Genomic DNA, 17827 nt, shown 5'->3' on the forward strand with positions numbered 1-17827 from the left:
GCAGTGCACTAACAGTACTAAAATTATCTAGCCCTATCCGTACTGCCATTACATATGTGTCGGTGGCCGACTCTGTTCTTTATGGAATCATGAGGCATAACAGGCGGTGTCTAAATTGCAGTGCTCAAATACCTTAAATACCCTCACTGCGACAATACTCCTTTAAAACCATGATTCTTTTATTAAAGAGAGAAATTCAATGCCCTCTTCCCGGGCCTTGGCGCGTCGGTCCAGTCAGTTTCTTGCCGGGTAAAGTGGTCTGATCCTGGAGGTAGTGTAATCGACGGCCGCGTTTGTCTTGCGGTAGAGGTCTCCGCGTCCTGTAGTTCTACCTGGCGGGCAAGCTGTCGCTACGCTGCAAAAAGCTGTGGCAGAAGATGAACAGTTGCACACCATTTGAATAAGTGATTTGCGAAAGCTTTGCTTCGTACATAAATGCCATTGAATGGGTCGGATTGGCATAATTTTTTTTTACAAGTGTTGGTTGAAAACACTTTGTAGAACAAAGATAAACAGGCAATTATCTCGAGCAATGAATTGCTTTTGAGGTGCAAAGGAGGTTTCACAGAAGGCGACAAACTATTCCACACTTGCTCTCGGACTGAGACTTTTTTGTATGTTATGCTATACACTCCACTTATGTCGCAGTGCTGAACACACGAAGTACGGGTGGCAATGCGACTCCCTACGTTGTCGAAGGCACAAGTTACGCGCTTCTTGCCTTGCTAGCCAGCGACAATAGCGACGCCAATGTGATCCAGACCGTTGTGAACTGGCTCAACACTCATCGCCCTCTGTCCGGAAGTTCCTCTTCAACACACGTGAGTTTAAATCTTTGTGTAGAAGAAAAAGAAACGTACTTTTTTTTGTACGTATAGATTTCAGAACCCCTATACTGTGCAACGGAGATAAACTTCTATGAGTCCCCATGTGCATTAGATAATGTAGCTTAGTCGGTTAATGCGATGGCGAAAAAAAAAAAAAAGGCAAATGACCTTAGAATTGTAGGGGATGCGAGATAAGTATTCAAAGCACGAAGAAAAGGTGGGTTTCTGTCCATGACAAAAGGCGAGCTATATCAACTTTAATTGCGCAGAACAAATATCTGGGATTTAAAAAAAGAAAGAATATGCAACCCTATTTGGTTTCGTGGGTAAACTTTGGGCCACATTGCCGTTACAGCTCACCGTAGAGGAAAGTTATACAATCACGTGATTTGTTGCGCGTTGGGGTTCTGCTTACATTTTGTAATCACTGAGATCAACTTTGCCATCATCGCTGAACAGGTGGGAGAAAAGTGGCGTCAAATTGGTAAATTCGCAGCGGCCAGCAGAAAACAGTGTCTGCGAGAATAATGCAATATAGCCAACTGTTTCTCAAAAAAGAAAGAGAAAGAAAGTCAATACAAGGATAACAGAATCCGTGCAAGTTTTGTAAGGGAATTGCGAATTCTTTTTTTCAGAGCACCCGTTAGTGCCCTTATTTTGTGTTTTCCTGCAAAGTCACTGTTGGCTTTGTTCACTCTTTTGTCAAGTACATGGTAACGTGTGATCTTATTCAGTTATTGGGTCTGCTAGCTTTCTTCATTTTAGTACTTAGGCATTCGTACGTTAAAGTATCCTTTTACCATGTTTAGACGTGCCTCCACCTTCATACTTGTATTGAGTGAGCATACATCTGCGCACACCTGACCAGTGAAAATGCTGCCACGCATGCATGCAAATCCTCATACTCCTCAGGTGAATTAGGAACTCGTGTTTGCACGCGGGAACTGAACTTCGGCTCGAGGTAAACACTTTATTGAAGAAATAACTCCCTGTCTCCAAAGTTTCCTTGCGGTCATTGCACTAACTCGCTGAGATATCAGATGAAAATAAAGTCCTCCCCCCCCCCCCCGTCCCCTTAATGATACACAACGTTTTTGAATATGTTGCTCAGACTCTATTTCAATTCCTTTGGGAGTATTGTTCAATGCGCAGTCGCTTTCCTTTGCAAACATTGTCCAATTCACAGTTGCTCGCCACCGGCAAGTTACTGCGTATTATTGTTAATAACTTCCTTTCAATTGTGTCGTCAGTCTCGGCCCACTGCATTTCTGTTCTGCAAAATTCAAGACTGCCTTCCGAGCTGTCGCACTTTGGGGAGAAAGAAGTCAATTCGCGCTGGTGCTTCGTTTATCAAGTTCGCATACAAGACAAACGATTTGGGTTCCCTGCACCATTACAGACATTTGTGGCAAATGATAGCTGCTTCAAAAGTACAGTTACATTCATTATGAGCTCAACACGGTGCCCACAGTCGAATTCTGACTGAACTCCAATAACACCGTCGCCAGTGAAAGCCCGTGAGGGGCGCCGACTATCGTAGCTCAGTCTGGCGCGTGCGAGGGAGGAAAGCGCAGAGCAAACGCACATTTTTCTGTCGCCGAAAGGCTGTGGGGGTGTGGGAAGGAGGGAGAGGGACGACGTTGTGCTCTGGCAGCAACTGCCTATTTTGCGACCGGGTGCAAGGGGACCTGACGATCGCGGCTTAGCTAAAGCGGCTCACGTTGCGCGTGCAAGGAAGGAAAGCAAGGAGGCAGTGCAGGAGGGAGGGAGGGGGTGGCTTTTGCTCTGCCAGCAACTGCGTACTTTGCACGGCCGTGCCCGGTTGCACGCGTCGTAAGTTTAAAGCGATCTCCGGGCGGCTCATACCTTTGTGCGTGCTTTGTTCTGGCTGCTCAGTTTGCGTTGAAGCGACAAAAGTCGCTTCGCTCGCTGCTGCTGCTGCTGCGCTTGCTCACTCCAGCGTTTTGACAGCGAGTGTCCGCGGTCATCGAGTGCGATGCATACATGTTTGCCAGTGCGCGTTGCCAGTGCGCATTGCCAGTGCGTGTTGCCATGCTTGTTAATTCATTAATCAGCGAATGTTTCCATGTTTATACGGCCGATTCCTTATTTCGTATAGCTGTCTACTAATTTGCTATCGCTATCGACACTTCACCTTTCAGGTGAAACTGCGACTTTTTTCACATGTTGGCGCCACCGTGCACACTGAGAGCCTCTTTGACCTTAGCACCGTGTTGCAGCTCATACAGAAGGCGATTGCACGTAAGGGGACACGCTCATGCTTAAGGTCATGGCTACAGTTGCAGTAGAACCGAAGGTGTCGAGTTCTCAACGGGGACTCATAGAGGGTGTCCATGCATGCAAGAAATCTTAATTTCAGGATGGCGCAGTAGCCCTCCAGGCGCTTATGGAGTTTGACGTGAAGTCTTCGGAACCCGACATGGACCTCATGTGTGACGTCACTATGAGTGGACAGCAGTACTTCCACAAGAGCATTCGGATAAGGCCCGACAATGCAGCAGTGCCCCAGGAGGTGGATGTGAGTATACTCATGAAAGATTACTTTAACTTGTGAAATAAACAGTACAATTAAGGAGTCATAGTTCTCTTGGCATGCAATGAAGCTGACGGAATACCACACCAGCAGAGATATGGGCTAGTGTCTGCATCTTTTGGTCTTTTGTTCAAACAAAAAGGGTCCGAAGCAATCCTAATGAAATTAGCATTCTTTGCCTGCTTCACGCATTTTGAGTCTGTGTCGTATCTATGTACTCTATGTATGTATGTATGTATGTATGTATGTATGTATGTATGTATGTATGTATGTATGTATGTATGTATGTATGTGCGTGCTCTTACACCAACCCATTGACCCAAGTTGTTGGCCAGCTGACGCCACTAGGTCGTGGTCGTTGCATTGTCATCACTCCAGCTTTGTGATACAAATCTCGTCAAGCCGTCGTCTCACTGTTGTCGTCATACAGTGGTCATGCATGACATTAGCAGTCATGCTGTTGTCGTGAGGTCATTGTGGTCCCTTGAGCTTTGTCAATCGACTCTCGTCATCACGCCATCATTGCCGGGCAGTATTCGATATACAGTCGTCACGCCATCGTCCTTATGGACTCGTCATCCCATTGTCCCCATACCGTTGTCATGCTGTAGTCATAATACAATCATCATCATCATGAATTCTGTCGCACTGTTGTCGCGTTGACGTCGTGATCATTCCACCTTCGTTGTGTTGAATTCATCAGCATTTCATCATTCTGTCATCACTCAATCGTTGCCACACAGTCGTCATGCAATTGCCCTAATACCGTTCTCGTAACGTCATAGTTTTTTGGGTGTCTACCAACCGGGAAAACCAGGAATTTTCAGGGATTTTGAGTAGTTTTGAAAAACTCGGGGAAAACTCAGGGAATTTATGCCTCTACAGGGAAAAGCTGTAATTTTATTGGAAGGGTTGAAAGTCACGGTAATGCTGACTCGAGTAAAAGACAGGAATCACAATGAATCATCTTTGATGCCCTGTTGTCGGCTGGAGGAGTTGCCAGTGTACAGTCAACGACCGACTTTCCAGAATCCCAATAATTTGGACGGCTTTGCGGCACCACCACGTACCCCATAGAGTCAGTGTATCAGAACGTCTGAAATTTCGGACGCAAGAACTCTTCGCCGTCCGGTTTTCCGGAAGTCTTGCCGTGACCGCAGGTCTGAAACGGCATTAATGAAAGCCATCACCGCTGCCATTTTGATTACCTTGTTGCCTCGAACTGGCGCTCTCGCACGCAGATCCGCTGGCAGCTGGCATCACGGTGGCAAGGCTAGGCCTAGCTGCTTCGACGTTCGCTATCAAGCTTCTTGCCGTTGGGTGCCACGTTTTTTATTGAAAGAATTTTCTGCTGTCAGCAATGGCACAGACTCTGCCTTTGTGGTCCTCGCGATTGGCTTAGAAGCTTGGAAAGCACGGTGTGTTGCCTAATGCCGGTTCCCGAAAGTCAGCTTCGCCTCTGTACAGAAATGTTACTTAGTGAAACATAGGCAAAAGTATTGCAGTGAAACATAACAAGCATGGGAAAGGGCTATTGCTGCAAGAAACAGTATGTTTTCCTTAATTATGCACTCATGCATGCAGTGTTTTCTGTCACAGTACGAGTACCAATATGGTTAATACGTGTACCGACAGGCCTGCAGAGCGTTTTCAAATGTGCCTGTGGCAGATTGAACCCTTAGGGAAGTAAATGACATGCATTTATTTTTTCCAACTGGCCGATTTTTCAGGCGTTTTCGAGGCCCCTAGGGAGTTTGAAAAATCGGACGTAGACTGTGAAACTAACCAAGAACATGCTTAAAATGGTCCGTGGGGCGAACGAGTGGTGGAAGGAGGACAAGAACAGAAAGACTTACGCATTGGGGAATGAATGAGAAAGGGAGCGTGCTGCCGCCATTTTGAGCTCAATCGGTCTTGGCTGATGCCGAGAGGCAGGTGCCCCTTATCCAAACCAAAGTAAACTCTTTAAAGCAATGAAACACAACACAGAGGCGTCGTGCGCGGGCTGAGAGTATGTCAGGACAGTTGAGGTTGACATACGAGCTGTTGAGAGAGAATCTCAATTGAGACAAAGTTTGGGCCTCATACCACTGAGCTTGCTAGCAGTTGATTTGAAAATATTTTCTTCTGTATGCATCCCCTTTTTATTTATATTTGAGAATGTCCAATTCGATTTGCAATTTTTTTTCGAAGACATTTTATTTTCTGTGCAATTACTAACCCCTCCCTTTTATTCTTTTTCTGAATAACATAAGCACTACTTTTTAGTATTCAAATTGGATTAAGTCATCTAAAAATTTTTTTTCATAGGCTTGCTAGAGTGTGACAGCATCGGGCGATATGCTTTCAGCCCGTCTTGACATCATATATAGTTCTGCATCACCCAAGGAATTTCGTAAAGGCACTCAGGGAAAACCTGGAAAACACGGAGGTTTTAGAATTGTAAACTTGGTAGACACCCTGAACTGTTTTACAATTGTCACTTTAGAAAGGCCATTACATTGTCGTCACGCCGTCATCGTCATATGCTGGCATCGTCATACCGCCTTCGTTGGTCCAATGACGTCATTCCTTGTTCGTAATTCTATCGCAATCACGCTGTCATCGTCATTCAGTCGTGATTATGCCGCTGTGTTCACGTCATTGGCATCATTGTGTCTTGATCACAGTCGCTGCCATGCATCCATTGTCATACTGTACGTTGTAGCCATGCTGTCACGCTCGTGCCATTTTTGTCTTTCTAGCTTCGTAATCCAGTTGTCCCATCCATTGTTTTCGTCACGCTACCATCGTCATACACTCAGAATCAGCCCACTGTCATGCCGTCGTCGTCATGCTTTTTGTTGTTTTACTATCATAATTTCACAATCGTTATCTCCTTGGCATCACACCACCTTTGTAGTTCCATCGACATCATTCCTTTTTCGTCACTGTGTCGCAGTCATACATTCGTCGTCATGCCATCATGCTCATGGTGGTCTTGGCGACCACTACTCGTTTTAAGTAGACATAATTTGAGCAGTATGATGCATCGCTACATTTCTTGAATGCTAATTGCATTATCGTCGAGAGTCATCGTGAGGTACTTATACGTAATTTTTTTTGTTGCATGTTATCGTTAAGTGCAAACTGAAAATAAGATCTATTATCAATTTGTAATTCTTCATGTTGCCGATGCCTTTACACCAATAACGTATCAGCAAACTTTCTGTGCACTGGTTTAACTAAATGTCACCAGATGGCGCCACGATTGCTTCTGATCACTTCAACGTCCGCGGTGTTGAGGCCTTAGATATAAATGGCGACACGTTTAAGGACAAGCTAGAGTTTTCTATTTGCGAAATGATGAATTATGGTGATGATGGTGATGATGACAACGATAATGATGATTTATTGTTATCCCCTATATATGCTACATATACTATAGCTGAACAACAATGGTGGCGCCATCTGGTGAATTTGTGCTAAATCAGCGCGTATGAAACCGTTACATCAATGAAAGGCAAATGCGCTGCTCAGGAGCTCATGTAGAGACATTGCCACCATCACAGTTATGAAACTATGCCGGCTTGAAAAAATATTTGACAAGAACAGTAAAAAAAAAAAACAGAAACTTCCCTCACCATTTTTGTGGCTGGTCCAACGCCCCGAGATGTCGCCACTAGCGCACCTGCTGAAGTCCGGACAGCTAGTATAATGCAAAGTGTTAAACATTCTAGATGAGTCACTTCAGTGGTGAAGCTAATTACATCCGTGCGAGAACGATTGAATTCCTGTTGCCACTTTACTATGCTGCAGATTCGCGACATGTCTGGCAAGTTGCGTGTGACAGCTAATGGAACCGGAAGTGGTTTGCTTTCCGTTAGAATGAAGTACAACATTCTTTTTCCAGCAGAAGTGCGGTGCAAGGTAAGTTTCCTTCTTTAGTTTATTATGCAAGGCAGTCCAATGTTAAACTGTCACTGAACCCAGTTCTTATCGCAAACACATCTTGCATCAGTAGTACCTACACTAAAGTCTACTTACTGCCTGCGTTCATCTGTATACTACTGGATGAAGGAGTGCTTTCACAAAGTGGTTCTTTTGTTAGAACACAAAATCTTGAGGCCAGGAAAGCTACAGCAATGGCAGCAGATGCGCCATTGTAGTTACTTGTCGGCCAATATTCCAAGCTGCGCACACTCCACTAACAACAGCTTTACACAGGAAACTCGCTGACCTTTTATTTTGGTGTCGATGCAGATTAAAGAGCGCTGATCCCCAAGACTGGGTCACAAAGGCGCTTGGGGGGAGGGGTGATATACTTATACTGGGGCTTGCTATGTACCGTCAGAAGTGTTTTAATTCAGGCTTTAACAAATTGTGTCATTTAGGGCCTGTTATTTTGGAATAAGTAGTGCAGGATGAAAAACGACACAAGGAGAACAAATGACAACAGAAGGTGCTTTCAACAGAATTGATTTCCACAGGTGTACTTAGATATGTAGGCTGAATCAATACTACACAACATTCGCGACAATGATTTCTTCCTGAAAACATTCATACACAGCATCACTAGAAGTTACTTGCTCCGTAACTGTTTATGCCGCCTGCGCAGAAACCACTAATATCCCATAGTATATTTAATCGAAGCAGCCCTCACATCACTCTTTCTGTCCCCTTTGAAATTCCAGTAAGAGCTTATTCCTCCGATATTTGAAAGAAACGTAATCTGACGCTTTGAAATAAATAGTTCTCGAATGGAATACAAATTACGCAACGGCAACTTCTCTATTTGGATTTTAAATTTCAAATAACCAGAGGTCCCTAGTCTTGATGTCATTTGTAACATGGGCCGATACCGGACACATTGTATTCCACCTGTATTCGAGTCACTCCTGATAATGTTACCGCATTACAGTTGCTAATGAGTGGCACGAGGAGTTTGCTTCTTACCTTAAACTGCTTTATGTGTTTGTCATCTCAAACCGTTGACAGGTGCATCCCTTTAAGTATCAGCTGCTCAATGTTAATCCAGTGATTTGAAACATTTGTTCCGTATATATTTCCACCTTATTACGTGTTTTCGCTTAGCGCAGAGCTTTATTTTCTGTACTGTGATTGTTTACTATTTCTGGCAGAAGTCCTTTAGGTCTGTGGTATGCGTGAAGTCATGAACAAGAGTAAATGATTATGCTGCACAATGTTTGACCTTTCATCCGCAGTTTAATGTAACTGTACGAGCTGGCATCCATGCATCCAAAGCGAAGAGTGCTGCCTTGGATGATTTCCCGGAAGACCTTTTGAACGAGCTTCTTGGATTCGACCGAGGTAAAATTATTTGCACAAGGGACTTTCGTGCAGAAAATGACTGACGAATTCCGATTCACTTTCGCATGTTTTTTTTTTTTTTTTGCTTCAGAACGTCGATCTGTGGATTTTGGATCTTCACTGCATGGTGAGTTACATTAATTTTACAGATAATGTTGCTGTTGTATTTTACTAATGGTCTATTCACAAATTACTGGTATTGGTGAGAGCTGTGATTATGTGTCGTCTACAGTTTAGGTGTCTTAGCATAAGTTCGCAAAATACTTGATAATAATTCTTATTTCGGAGTAGCTAATTGATAGATGTCCAGCTGTAGTTTATCTTTTAAGCTTTAAATATACCAGTAAAAGAGAGAGGAGACGGATGTAAAGGATGAGAAGCAGGAAGTTTAAACAGACAGGCATCAGGCTTGCTACTCTACCCTGGGAGGCTGGGATATAAGGTAAAGGGAGATTAGACAGATGAATAGGAAGGAGAGCACCTAGTGCATGCAGAAGGATACAGATGAATACTACGGAATCACCACACAGGCATAAAAGTGGCTTCGAGTAGTTATCGCAGATCATCCTTGTCTTTTGAAAGCAAAAAAACGAAAAATCCATTTGTATTACTCCAGCTGTTCCCTGGGAAACGTACACGGGCGTTTGTGTGCTTTATAAAATTAGGAGATTATCCGTAGCCGTGCTCAAGGCCTGTCAACCAACATAACTGGACTGCTGATCTTCCGCACGTTGTATTGTTGAGCTCGTAAACACAAAAGGTGAGCGCCCTTTGTTGAAAATGAGTAAAAAGAGGCATGTACACGACATATGACATTCATAGTTCCTCCCATACCACTTCCTCTTCCCCCTACCCACAACGCTGTTCGGTCGAGCGCGACTTGTTTGGGTTCAGTGGGTTAAACAATCTACTGGAGAGAGACAGAGAGAAATGATGCATAGAAAGGCAGGGAGGTTAACCAGAGGTAGTTATGGTTGGCTACACTGCACGGGGGGAAGGTTTAAGGGGGATAAAGAGACTGCGAGTGGAAGAGGAGAGAGAGACGAGCAAAAACAGCATACACTGTGGAGTGGTAGGGGGCGGCGTTTTAAAGTCTAAGCAATTGAAAGACCAATGGATTGAATATGGTGAAAAGGGAAATGTGCCACGGTCTATTCAAAATATGGAATCTTAGGGATGGGAGTGGCAGCCTTTTAGATACTGGTAACTTTCTTAATGCATTTGTTCGCCTAATTGGTTTTTCTGAGCTCTAAAACGATGCCTACTCAAGGCATATAGGAAGACACGAAGACGATAATAACGTGCTTGAGACCTTCTTGGTGCGTCCTTATTTTTGTCCCGGTTGCTGTGGCACCGTTCTTAAGTCAAATTAATTTTTAATTTGTTTACCTTTCTGAGCTACTATTGATATATACAGGCAGTATTGTCCAGCGCTTGTTCTTGATTTTAGGTGCAGTTAGGCCATAACCTGAAAGACACTGCAGAATATAGCATTAGAAGCATGGGCAGGCCTATTGTGGTTGTGCATTAGAATAGTCCAAAAGGCCAAACGACGAGCGATGTTTTTAGACCGTTACAGTACTGCATGCGCAAATGTACACGCAGGCATAACGCCTCTAAATCTGTTGTACAAATCAAAATAGGGATACCTAAATTAATTCGCATGCATATCAGGACAGTTCTGAATGAAACCATGCTCGGAATATTTAGATGTGCCAAACGTGGTAGAAAAGTGCTTTGCAAGATTGGCAGATATGTTTCGTTACTGCGCCTATAGACACCGATCAGTGCGCCCGAAGGCGTTTTTTCCGAGCTATTAAATATTTCCGATGGAATTCTACTAGCAACGTCATTGTGCCATCTGAAAGGATGGTGGGACTTGAAGTCAGATATGACCATTTTGGCTTATTGGGGAGTCCGGAAAAACATAGCTTTGACGAGATATATTGTCAAAGCTAGCCTGCAGTGTTCTTAGCATTTCCTCAATAAAACAACACAAAATTTGCACTTTGGTCGACTGGGGCAACGTAATTTTAAATGACAGCAGTAGAGAAGACAGTAGCTTCTCTGTTTCTCTAATTTTCCGATAGACAGTAGCTTCTAAATGCAAAGCATTTCTTGGCGAACATATGCCACTTTGACAGTATCTGTCTGTCTGTGTCTCGGTGCACTTACAGTAGTTTGATAACTTGGTATGTACCAAAACTTGCGTCGTATGACAAGGGTGTATGACGAACATAAACGATCAGTCACGATGTGTGTCATGTAGGTCACGAAACAGCCGCCTATGTCTTGGTGCTCTTATGGTGGTTTCGTTAACTTGGTAGGCTCCCCGCAGACTGCTTCGCATAACATCGGTTCCCCCAGGGCGTGGGATCTGCCGGGGTTTTTTTAAATGGCTCAAATAATGGTAGGTGCTCAAATGTGCAACTTTATTTTTCCCACCGCGGGTTGCTTTTACCCGATAGCGTTTCGGCAGCCTAAGTACCAATTATCACGCACAATCTCTCCCGGCATGTGGGGTTTTCCCTCGCACAAGAATACGCATTTGATTTCACACTGACCTTCGCCCAAAGCTTGACTAGCAGTCTAATCTCCTGCATTTTCAATGCCACCTGTGCAAGTTCCGTTATTCATTTCTGTACAGTATTTTGTGACGCTCTAGATAACTGCACATCACTGTGCAGGAACTGAAGAAAACATGTGCAGGCTGTAGCGCCAGTTAAACGCCCACTAGGCGACCTTGCTTGCGCGGGACAAACTGGTTGAACGCAACAATAAGATATGAGGAGGCATCCGCATGCTCTCTCACTTGACAAACATTGCTTTGTGAGCCTAAAGATTGCAGTAAAACAAAAATGAAAGATGTGCCTACTGCAAAATAAAAACAAATGCTCCCTGCACAATATGAACTTACCTGTTTCAACATTTGTATATCTACTGGTTTCCTGCACAGTATGAGCATAACTATGGTTAGTATTGACGCCAAGAAATATTCGTAATAATTTGTTCCTCGATCTGATTTACAAAAACTTGAAATTAGGAGCCAAGTGCATATTTTGGATTTGGTTACTCTGAGTAATTATACCAAAAATAGCGAATTATTACTTTCATTTTGTATTCCTTGAGGTGTTTCTTTGAAGTCTCATATTAGCTTTCTGCAAAACTGTCTTATCAGACATTACTGTTTTACATCCATTCGAACCAACAGTGACCGGGCTATAATTTTATGTATTGTGGTATACGTTGCCTCTACTACGTCTTGAAACAGAGCGTTAAAATGTAAAAGCACCATAAATAAGCACATTTATAACGGTAAGGAAAAGATATGCGTGCTAGCTGTGACAATCGTATGTCAGCATGCGGTGGTTTGGCTATGCTTTTTTGTTAGTTTTGATGCAAAGGATTTGCCACTGGCACAATGTCTGACGTGGCACACCATTTCTTTTAAAGAACACGCTTGAAATACGTATTTTTGTATCGCAACTTAAGTATTTTTATGGCTTAAGGCTTGGAGTCTTCATTTTTTGGATGTAATAAGACTCACAGAAACTTCAGCATTATTCATTTGCTCTTCTGCAGCGTTTTTAGTGATGATGAAAATGCAATAAACCTGTCATAGGTCAACATCTAAGATATAAAATTATCCGAAGCCTAGCATAGACAACGGATATTGATTTAATTCTTGTTTAAAATGACCTAGTTCACGTTTCCTTTCAGTGATGAGTCCGTACGGCACCGTTATATCACCTAACGAACCGCAGGGGAGCAAGCTTGTTTACGACATTGAAGTTTGCTCACAGTAAGTTAAATTGTTGTGTTGATAATAATACATTTTGATGACCCAGGGCTTGTAAAGCTCCTTGAAACTATTGAAAAAAAAACCTTGAGGGTGAAACGGCTATTTTCATTGCTTTAAAAGCACTTAACTTTTACGATGTGCTCCAAAATCGTTGTATTAGGCTTGCCGTTAAGGTTGGTCGACTCTATTTGTGCATCTGACCACGAGGTTTGTGCAAGCTAAGAGTGAAGCCATTCTGATCCAATTAACATATTTATGGTAAGGAGCCATCTTATTTGCAACAGTTTCTGAAGGTTTCTGCGAAAAAGTGGCTCGGCAGAAGGTTTGTCTCTTTTTCGTGCGAAATGAAAAAAAAATTTTGCCGGTGTATCCATTCGTTAGAAATGAATGACGACATTTAAAGCGTTTAGCACTCTAGCTTATGAGTGGGGCGTAATTACTAATTATATGTCTTATATAATCATTATTACGAGAAGTGGAACATGGCTAGTGACCAGTACACTTGACATTAGTTGACGTCAAAGAGGTTGATTGAAAAGCGTCACATACCGAGTGGCATATAAACAGTGGCCCGTGGTGGGGTCAAATGGTTTCACTGAAGAATAGCACGTACCCATAGTAAATATTGAGGGATCCAAGTTGGTGAGATGGTTTGTTTGGAACCCAGTTCCCTCAGCACAGCAGCTCAATGTACTAGCCATTAGATCATGGACTACCCAGTTTCCAAAGTTAGTGGGAAAACGGTTACAGACCCATTGACCGACCGGCCCCGGTAAGTGCGTGAAATAGGGGAAGTAAGTGTGTGTCTAATGCTAAACGCTTTCAAAGCTTGCTCGTTGTTCAACGCCGTGTTTTGTTTTCGAATTATCAGTTAATATGTTGCTTTAATTCTTGAAAATGCGTTTGTCAGGGCCCCGAAAGTTCTCGAACACCCTCAAATATTCCTTATAGAAAAAAAAAGACGTTTGCTATATATCCAATAATTTCGTAGGAATGGATGACAGTCCTGAATAAAAACTCGTATGTTTCTATATACCTTACAGGAATCACGATATGATATATGGGAGTGCATGAGTTTTTATATGGGACACCCTTATATTCATAGGGAACTCTTAGACATAAGGATGAATTGGTTTTGATCGGCGAACTGTGAATAGAGGCTGTAATTCAGTGTTTAAGGCAGCTACGTATGATTATTGTGGAGATTTGACGTTGCCTCAAAAAAGTTTTGAAATAATTGCATCTTGCTTTAGGTATGTCGGCGAGTCAGACTCCAACGCTGCTGTCATCGAAGTTGGACTACTCAGCGGTTTCGATCCGGTGGTCGAAGACTTGACCGCTGTAAGAATGCTTTCCAGCACTCTTCTGTCGATAGATGTATTTGGTAGGTCTGTGTGGAAATTTGCCGACCCCTTCATCAAGAGCAGCGTTACAGCATATACAAACATAGGAAAAACCAAGGGACGAGACTCAGTGGTGACCAGTACAACTCATAACTTGCTCAGTGTTTTTAGGAAGTGGTACCTCAACCAGCGTGTGGTCCTCAATTTTCATCTTTCCTGGGACGCCTGTACGCTGTGTGGCCAGTCGCTTCCAGAGGAGATTGAGCAAGTCGATTTTTGGTCGGCACTTTGTCCGGTACCTTCTTGGTTTTTTAGAGCACAGTTCTTACTCGCCCGTTCCTAAAGCGAGCGTTGGTGTCGGTGCTGTCTTTCGTAACCGAGTGAACTAGCACGGCGAAGAATGAAAGGGAACGCCGAGCGCAATGGGAGACGAAAGACGGCGATAGAGAAGAAAGCGCGAGGAGGAAAGCTGATGAGGAGGGTATGGCGAAAGTGTGAGAATGAAAGCGTAGTGCCGCGCAAGTCTGACTCTGCAGCGACGATGACTGCGAGATGGCTGTGAGATGGCACCAGAGTAGAGCTTGTCGTCGGTGTGGAAACAAAGCGCTGCATAAGTGGAGGTCTGTCTGTGGCGGCTACCGTGAATTGCGGCCGCGCTTCACCCACGCGCTGGCTCTCGTGATCTGCTTAGCGAGGCAGTCGCGCCAAACTTCGGTCCGTTTGCAACGTGCCGCACGAGACAGATTGTCTGCGTCAGCCAATATATTGTGAAATGAAAACACGTATAAGCTGCACTCAAATTTTGCATTACTGAGTATCGTAATTGCTGGTGAATTTTTTTCCCTACGTTTACGTGTACTTTGACACTGCTACGAAGAATGCATAACTAGCTAACCCGCTGTCAAACATTATTGCTTCATTCACTTGCGTTTGGTCGAGAAGTGTGTCGATATCCGGGGTTCACATTAGCCTCATTGGCTAAGGCATTGTGCTACTGAGAACGAGTACCTTGGTTCGACTCCCGGCCTCTGTGGCTGCAGTTAAATTGAAGCGAAATTAAAAAAGTTCGCGTACTTGGCTAAAGTTGCACGTTGAACAATCACATGGGGTCGGAAGTTAATTCGCGATGCAGTCGGTTACGGTGTCTTTCGTAGCCTCAGTGTTGCCAAATCATTCAGCCAGATGTGTAGATTGTTTTCAGCATTAACATTCATGGCATTTCAACTGGCACCACTCGGCTTTTTCATAGCAAGCAGGACCTTAGTAGTTCATTCTCAATACTAGTTGATAAAGCCAAGTTAATGCCTCCTGCTTCTGTGGCTATTGCACATCATCGGAGTTCAAGGGAACATCAAATATGCGTGAGCTCGCTAGTTACAACAAGGTGACAGTTTTTAATTAATATTGAGCTCTAGAATAATCAGATACTGCAAAGTACACATTTATTGCACATGTTTTACGGGAGGAGCAACAAAAATGAGTGGTAATAAAAGCAAAGATGGCGCGTTTGGAATTGAGGCCATTTGGAGAGTGCAGTGGACTGCAAGCACAGAAAAGGAGAAAATCCAGAGGCAGACAACATAAACAAAGTCACAGTCACCTTCCTGTTACTTTGTCTATGCCTGCCTCTCGATTTCTTCCTTTATCAAGTTTGCTGGTATTATCTTATAAAAATCTGTTTTTTACGTGAGCTGTAAGCAGGCGTGTTTTGAAGTAATCTGCTAACAAATCCTGAAATTGCCATGAAGGTCAAGTATAGCTTGATAGGTGCCGAAATGCCTGACCTGAGAGAAACGTAGCTTTAGTATATTTCTTTTTGTTTTACAGGCAATAACAGGCAATCCGCATCTGGCCAAGTACGTCTTAACCGAGAGAAAAGTGATCCTCTATTTCAAACAGGTGAGGATGCGTTCCTCCACATTCTCATATTCGTGAATCCATCTTGCTCGTTGAGCATACGATTATTGGTGCACTGTGTCCTCGGTTTGAAGTGTCGCACAACTTGCACGTACCAACACGCAAGAAATAAAACAAAGCCCTTGGCTATCTTCCTTGTGTACCACTTTCTGGTATGTCTTTCTTACATGTTACATTTCTTTTGTGATACATGGGTGATATTTATTCTGAAGGGTTCCATGTCTCAATAATGAATTGTTTAAATTATTCATGAGTGCTTTCTTCAGTAATTCAATAATCGGCGTTTCCTCGTGTAGTGTGCAGTATAATCTAAAGCTTGACGATATAGGTTGAAGATTAAATTTCTGTCCCCAGATTGTAACAGGTATGTTCAATTGTGGACCATGCGCCAGCATATTCTAGCTAAATGCTTTCATGACAGCACATATTGTGATATGACTTGATGAAAGGCCGCTGCACCAAATTCCGAATTAGCGATTCCTTGCCCAGCAAATGCCGACGAAATTGCAAATCAGTAGATGTCCAGGCTCTGTGTCGCGTATTTAAATTTATAATCTCGTCCTTAGCCTCAAAGGCCGAGCTGTCCTGCCAATTTTAACAGATATAGGTGGTGTCTAAAATATGACTGTCATGACGTCTTTCCGGCTCCGTGATCACTTCCGGTGTGCACAGTCCGGAAAATCATCGCCTTAGAGATATGTTTCTGTAAGCACCTGTAACCTTTAACCACTGACGAGTCCCACTCGTTCACGGTGCATTTTGCTTTATCTCTGTCTGAGGGAACCAGTCGTGAGTATCCGCTGGTAGAGGCTGTGTTTGGGAACGGATGCGCGTAGCTTTATACTTAACATACATATTGATGTGATGAGTTCTAACAATAATATTAAAGAATTTTACCCACGTGAAATTTTTTGTCTGGACGCGTAACTCAATGCTTATATTGAATACAGGAAATAAACTAATGCTGTTTTGTTAAGTACATTTAGCATGAGAAATTCTCTAAGAATTATGAGAAATTTGATGTTCTTTTTCATGAAAAGCCGTGAGCATTAAAGAGTCGAAGTAAAGGCCATGGTTAAGAGGGACTGGCAACCAATTTTTATGGTCAACTTTTTTTAATTCTATGGAAAGAGTACCGGTCGCAGTGTCAATTCATGAAGTGGTAACGTGGAAAATGCCGTGGAACATGTTTATCAAAATTTTTCGATCTGCTGTGATGATGTAGTCATTCACTGGAAGCATGCTCAAAACTGTGATAAGTGAGGGCGATAGCAATAATAGGCCGGCATTAATGGGATTCAGACGACGAGTACGGCCGTGTGAGAAATTATTGTTTTGCTTATCAAGTCGATGTTCCCGCGATTTATGTTTTCCGATGTGGTAAATAATTTCTGCAATAGTAACTATGTATTTTCGTGGATTCCTGTCCCACTACCTTGAAAGACGAAATGAATCATATCGAAAACGAAGTGACCCTTTCACGCGTGGTACACAGTTCAGCGTGATGCCATAGCCATGCGTGCGCTTTTGATTTACGAAACATAAAGTGCAATTGTCGAATAATATAACTGCAAGTTTAAGCAATACTTATCTTGTACTTAATAACAGCCGACCTACGTACAGTAATCTCATAGCCTACCCCGAAATTCCAAGATTTCACCACGAAGCCACGCGACTTACTGTTTCTTAGACTTGATTGAGAATCTAAAATTAAAATTCCTTCTTAAATCATGAACAGCATGGATTTTATCACTAGAAAGTGTGGTCATTTCATTTTCATCAACATCTCGCAACACATTCTGGCCCGTTGTCAGTCCCTTTAAGTCAAAACCACAATGCAAATGTTCAGGGGAGCTGTCGTTCTTTTTTGGCTGGCGCACAATGCGTTCTTTGCAGTGGCCCTCATGAAAGTTTTTGTCGGTGCCCAGATACCGTGGCAAGCACCTACTTGCGTGAAATTCAAGACTGAACGCAAGCACGTCGTCCATAACGTCCAGGCTGCAGCAGTCAAGGTGTACGACCACAGCGACCCCTGTGAGTTTCGTCGTTTCCGCAGCGTTGCAGGCACATGACA

General features: G+C 43.3%; 1 protein-coding gene across 2 annotated transcripts in view; it reads left to right on the top strand.

Annotated features, from left to right (window-relative positions):
- LOC126527514 (complement C3-like) overlaps nt 1–17827 on the top strand; it is a 154048-nt gene that overhangs the window by 119402 nt on the left and 16819 nt on the right. For both annotated transcript variants that reach the window (XM_055068701.2, XM_055068702.2), the window contains 9 exons: nt 649–821; nt 3208–3366; nt 7180–7290; nt 8586–8691; nt 8783–8818; nt 12412–12493; nt 13747–13834; nt 15664–15735; nt 17682–17787. In XM_055068701.2, the coding sequence (XP_054924676.1) occupies nt 649–821; nt 3208–3366; nt 7180–7290; nt 8586–8691; nt 8783–8818; nt 12412–12493; nt 13747–13834; nt 15664–15735; nt 17682–17787 (933 nt within the window). The remainder of the gene's footprint in view (nt 1–648; nt 822–3207; nt 3367–7179; nt 7291–8585; nt 8692–8782; nt 8819–12411; nt 12494–13746; nt 13835–15663; nt 15736–17681; nt 17788–17827) is intronic.

This window comes from Dermacentor andersoni, chromosome 9 (assembly GCF_023375885.2).
Source record: "Dermacentor andersoni chromosome 9, qqDerAnde1_hic_scaffold, whole genome shotgun sequence".
NCBI classification, from domain to species: domain Eukaryota; kingdom Metazoa; phylum Arthropoda; class Arachnida; order Ixodida; family Ixodidae; genus Dermacentor; species Dermacentor andersoni.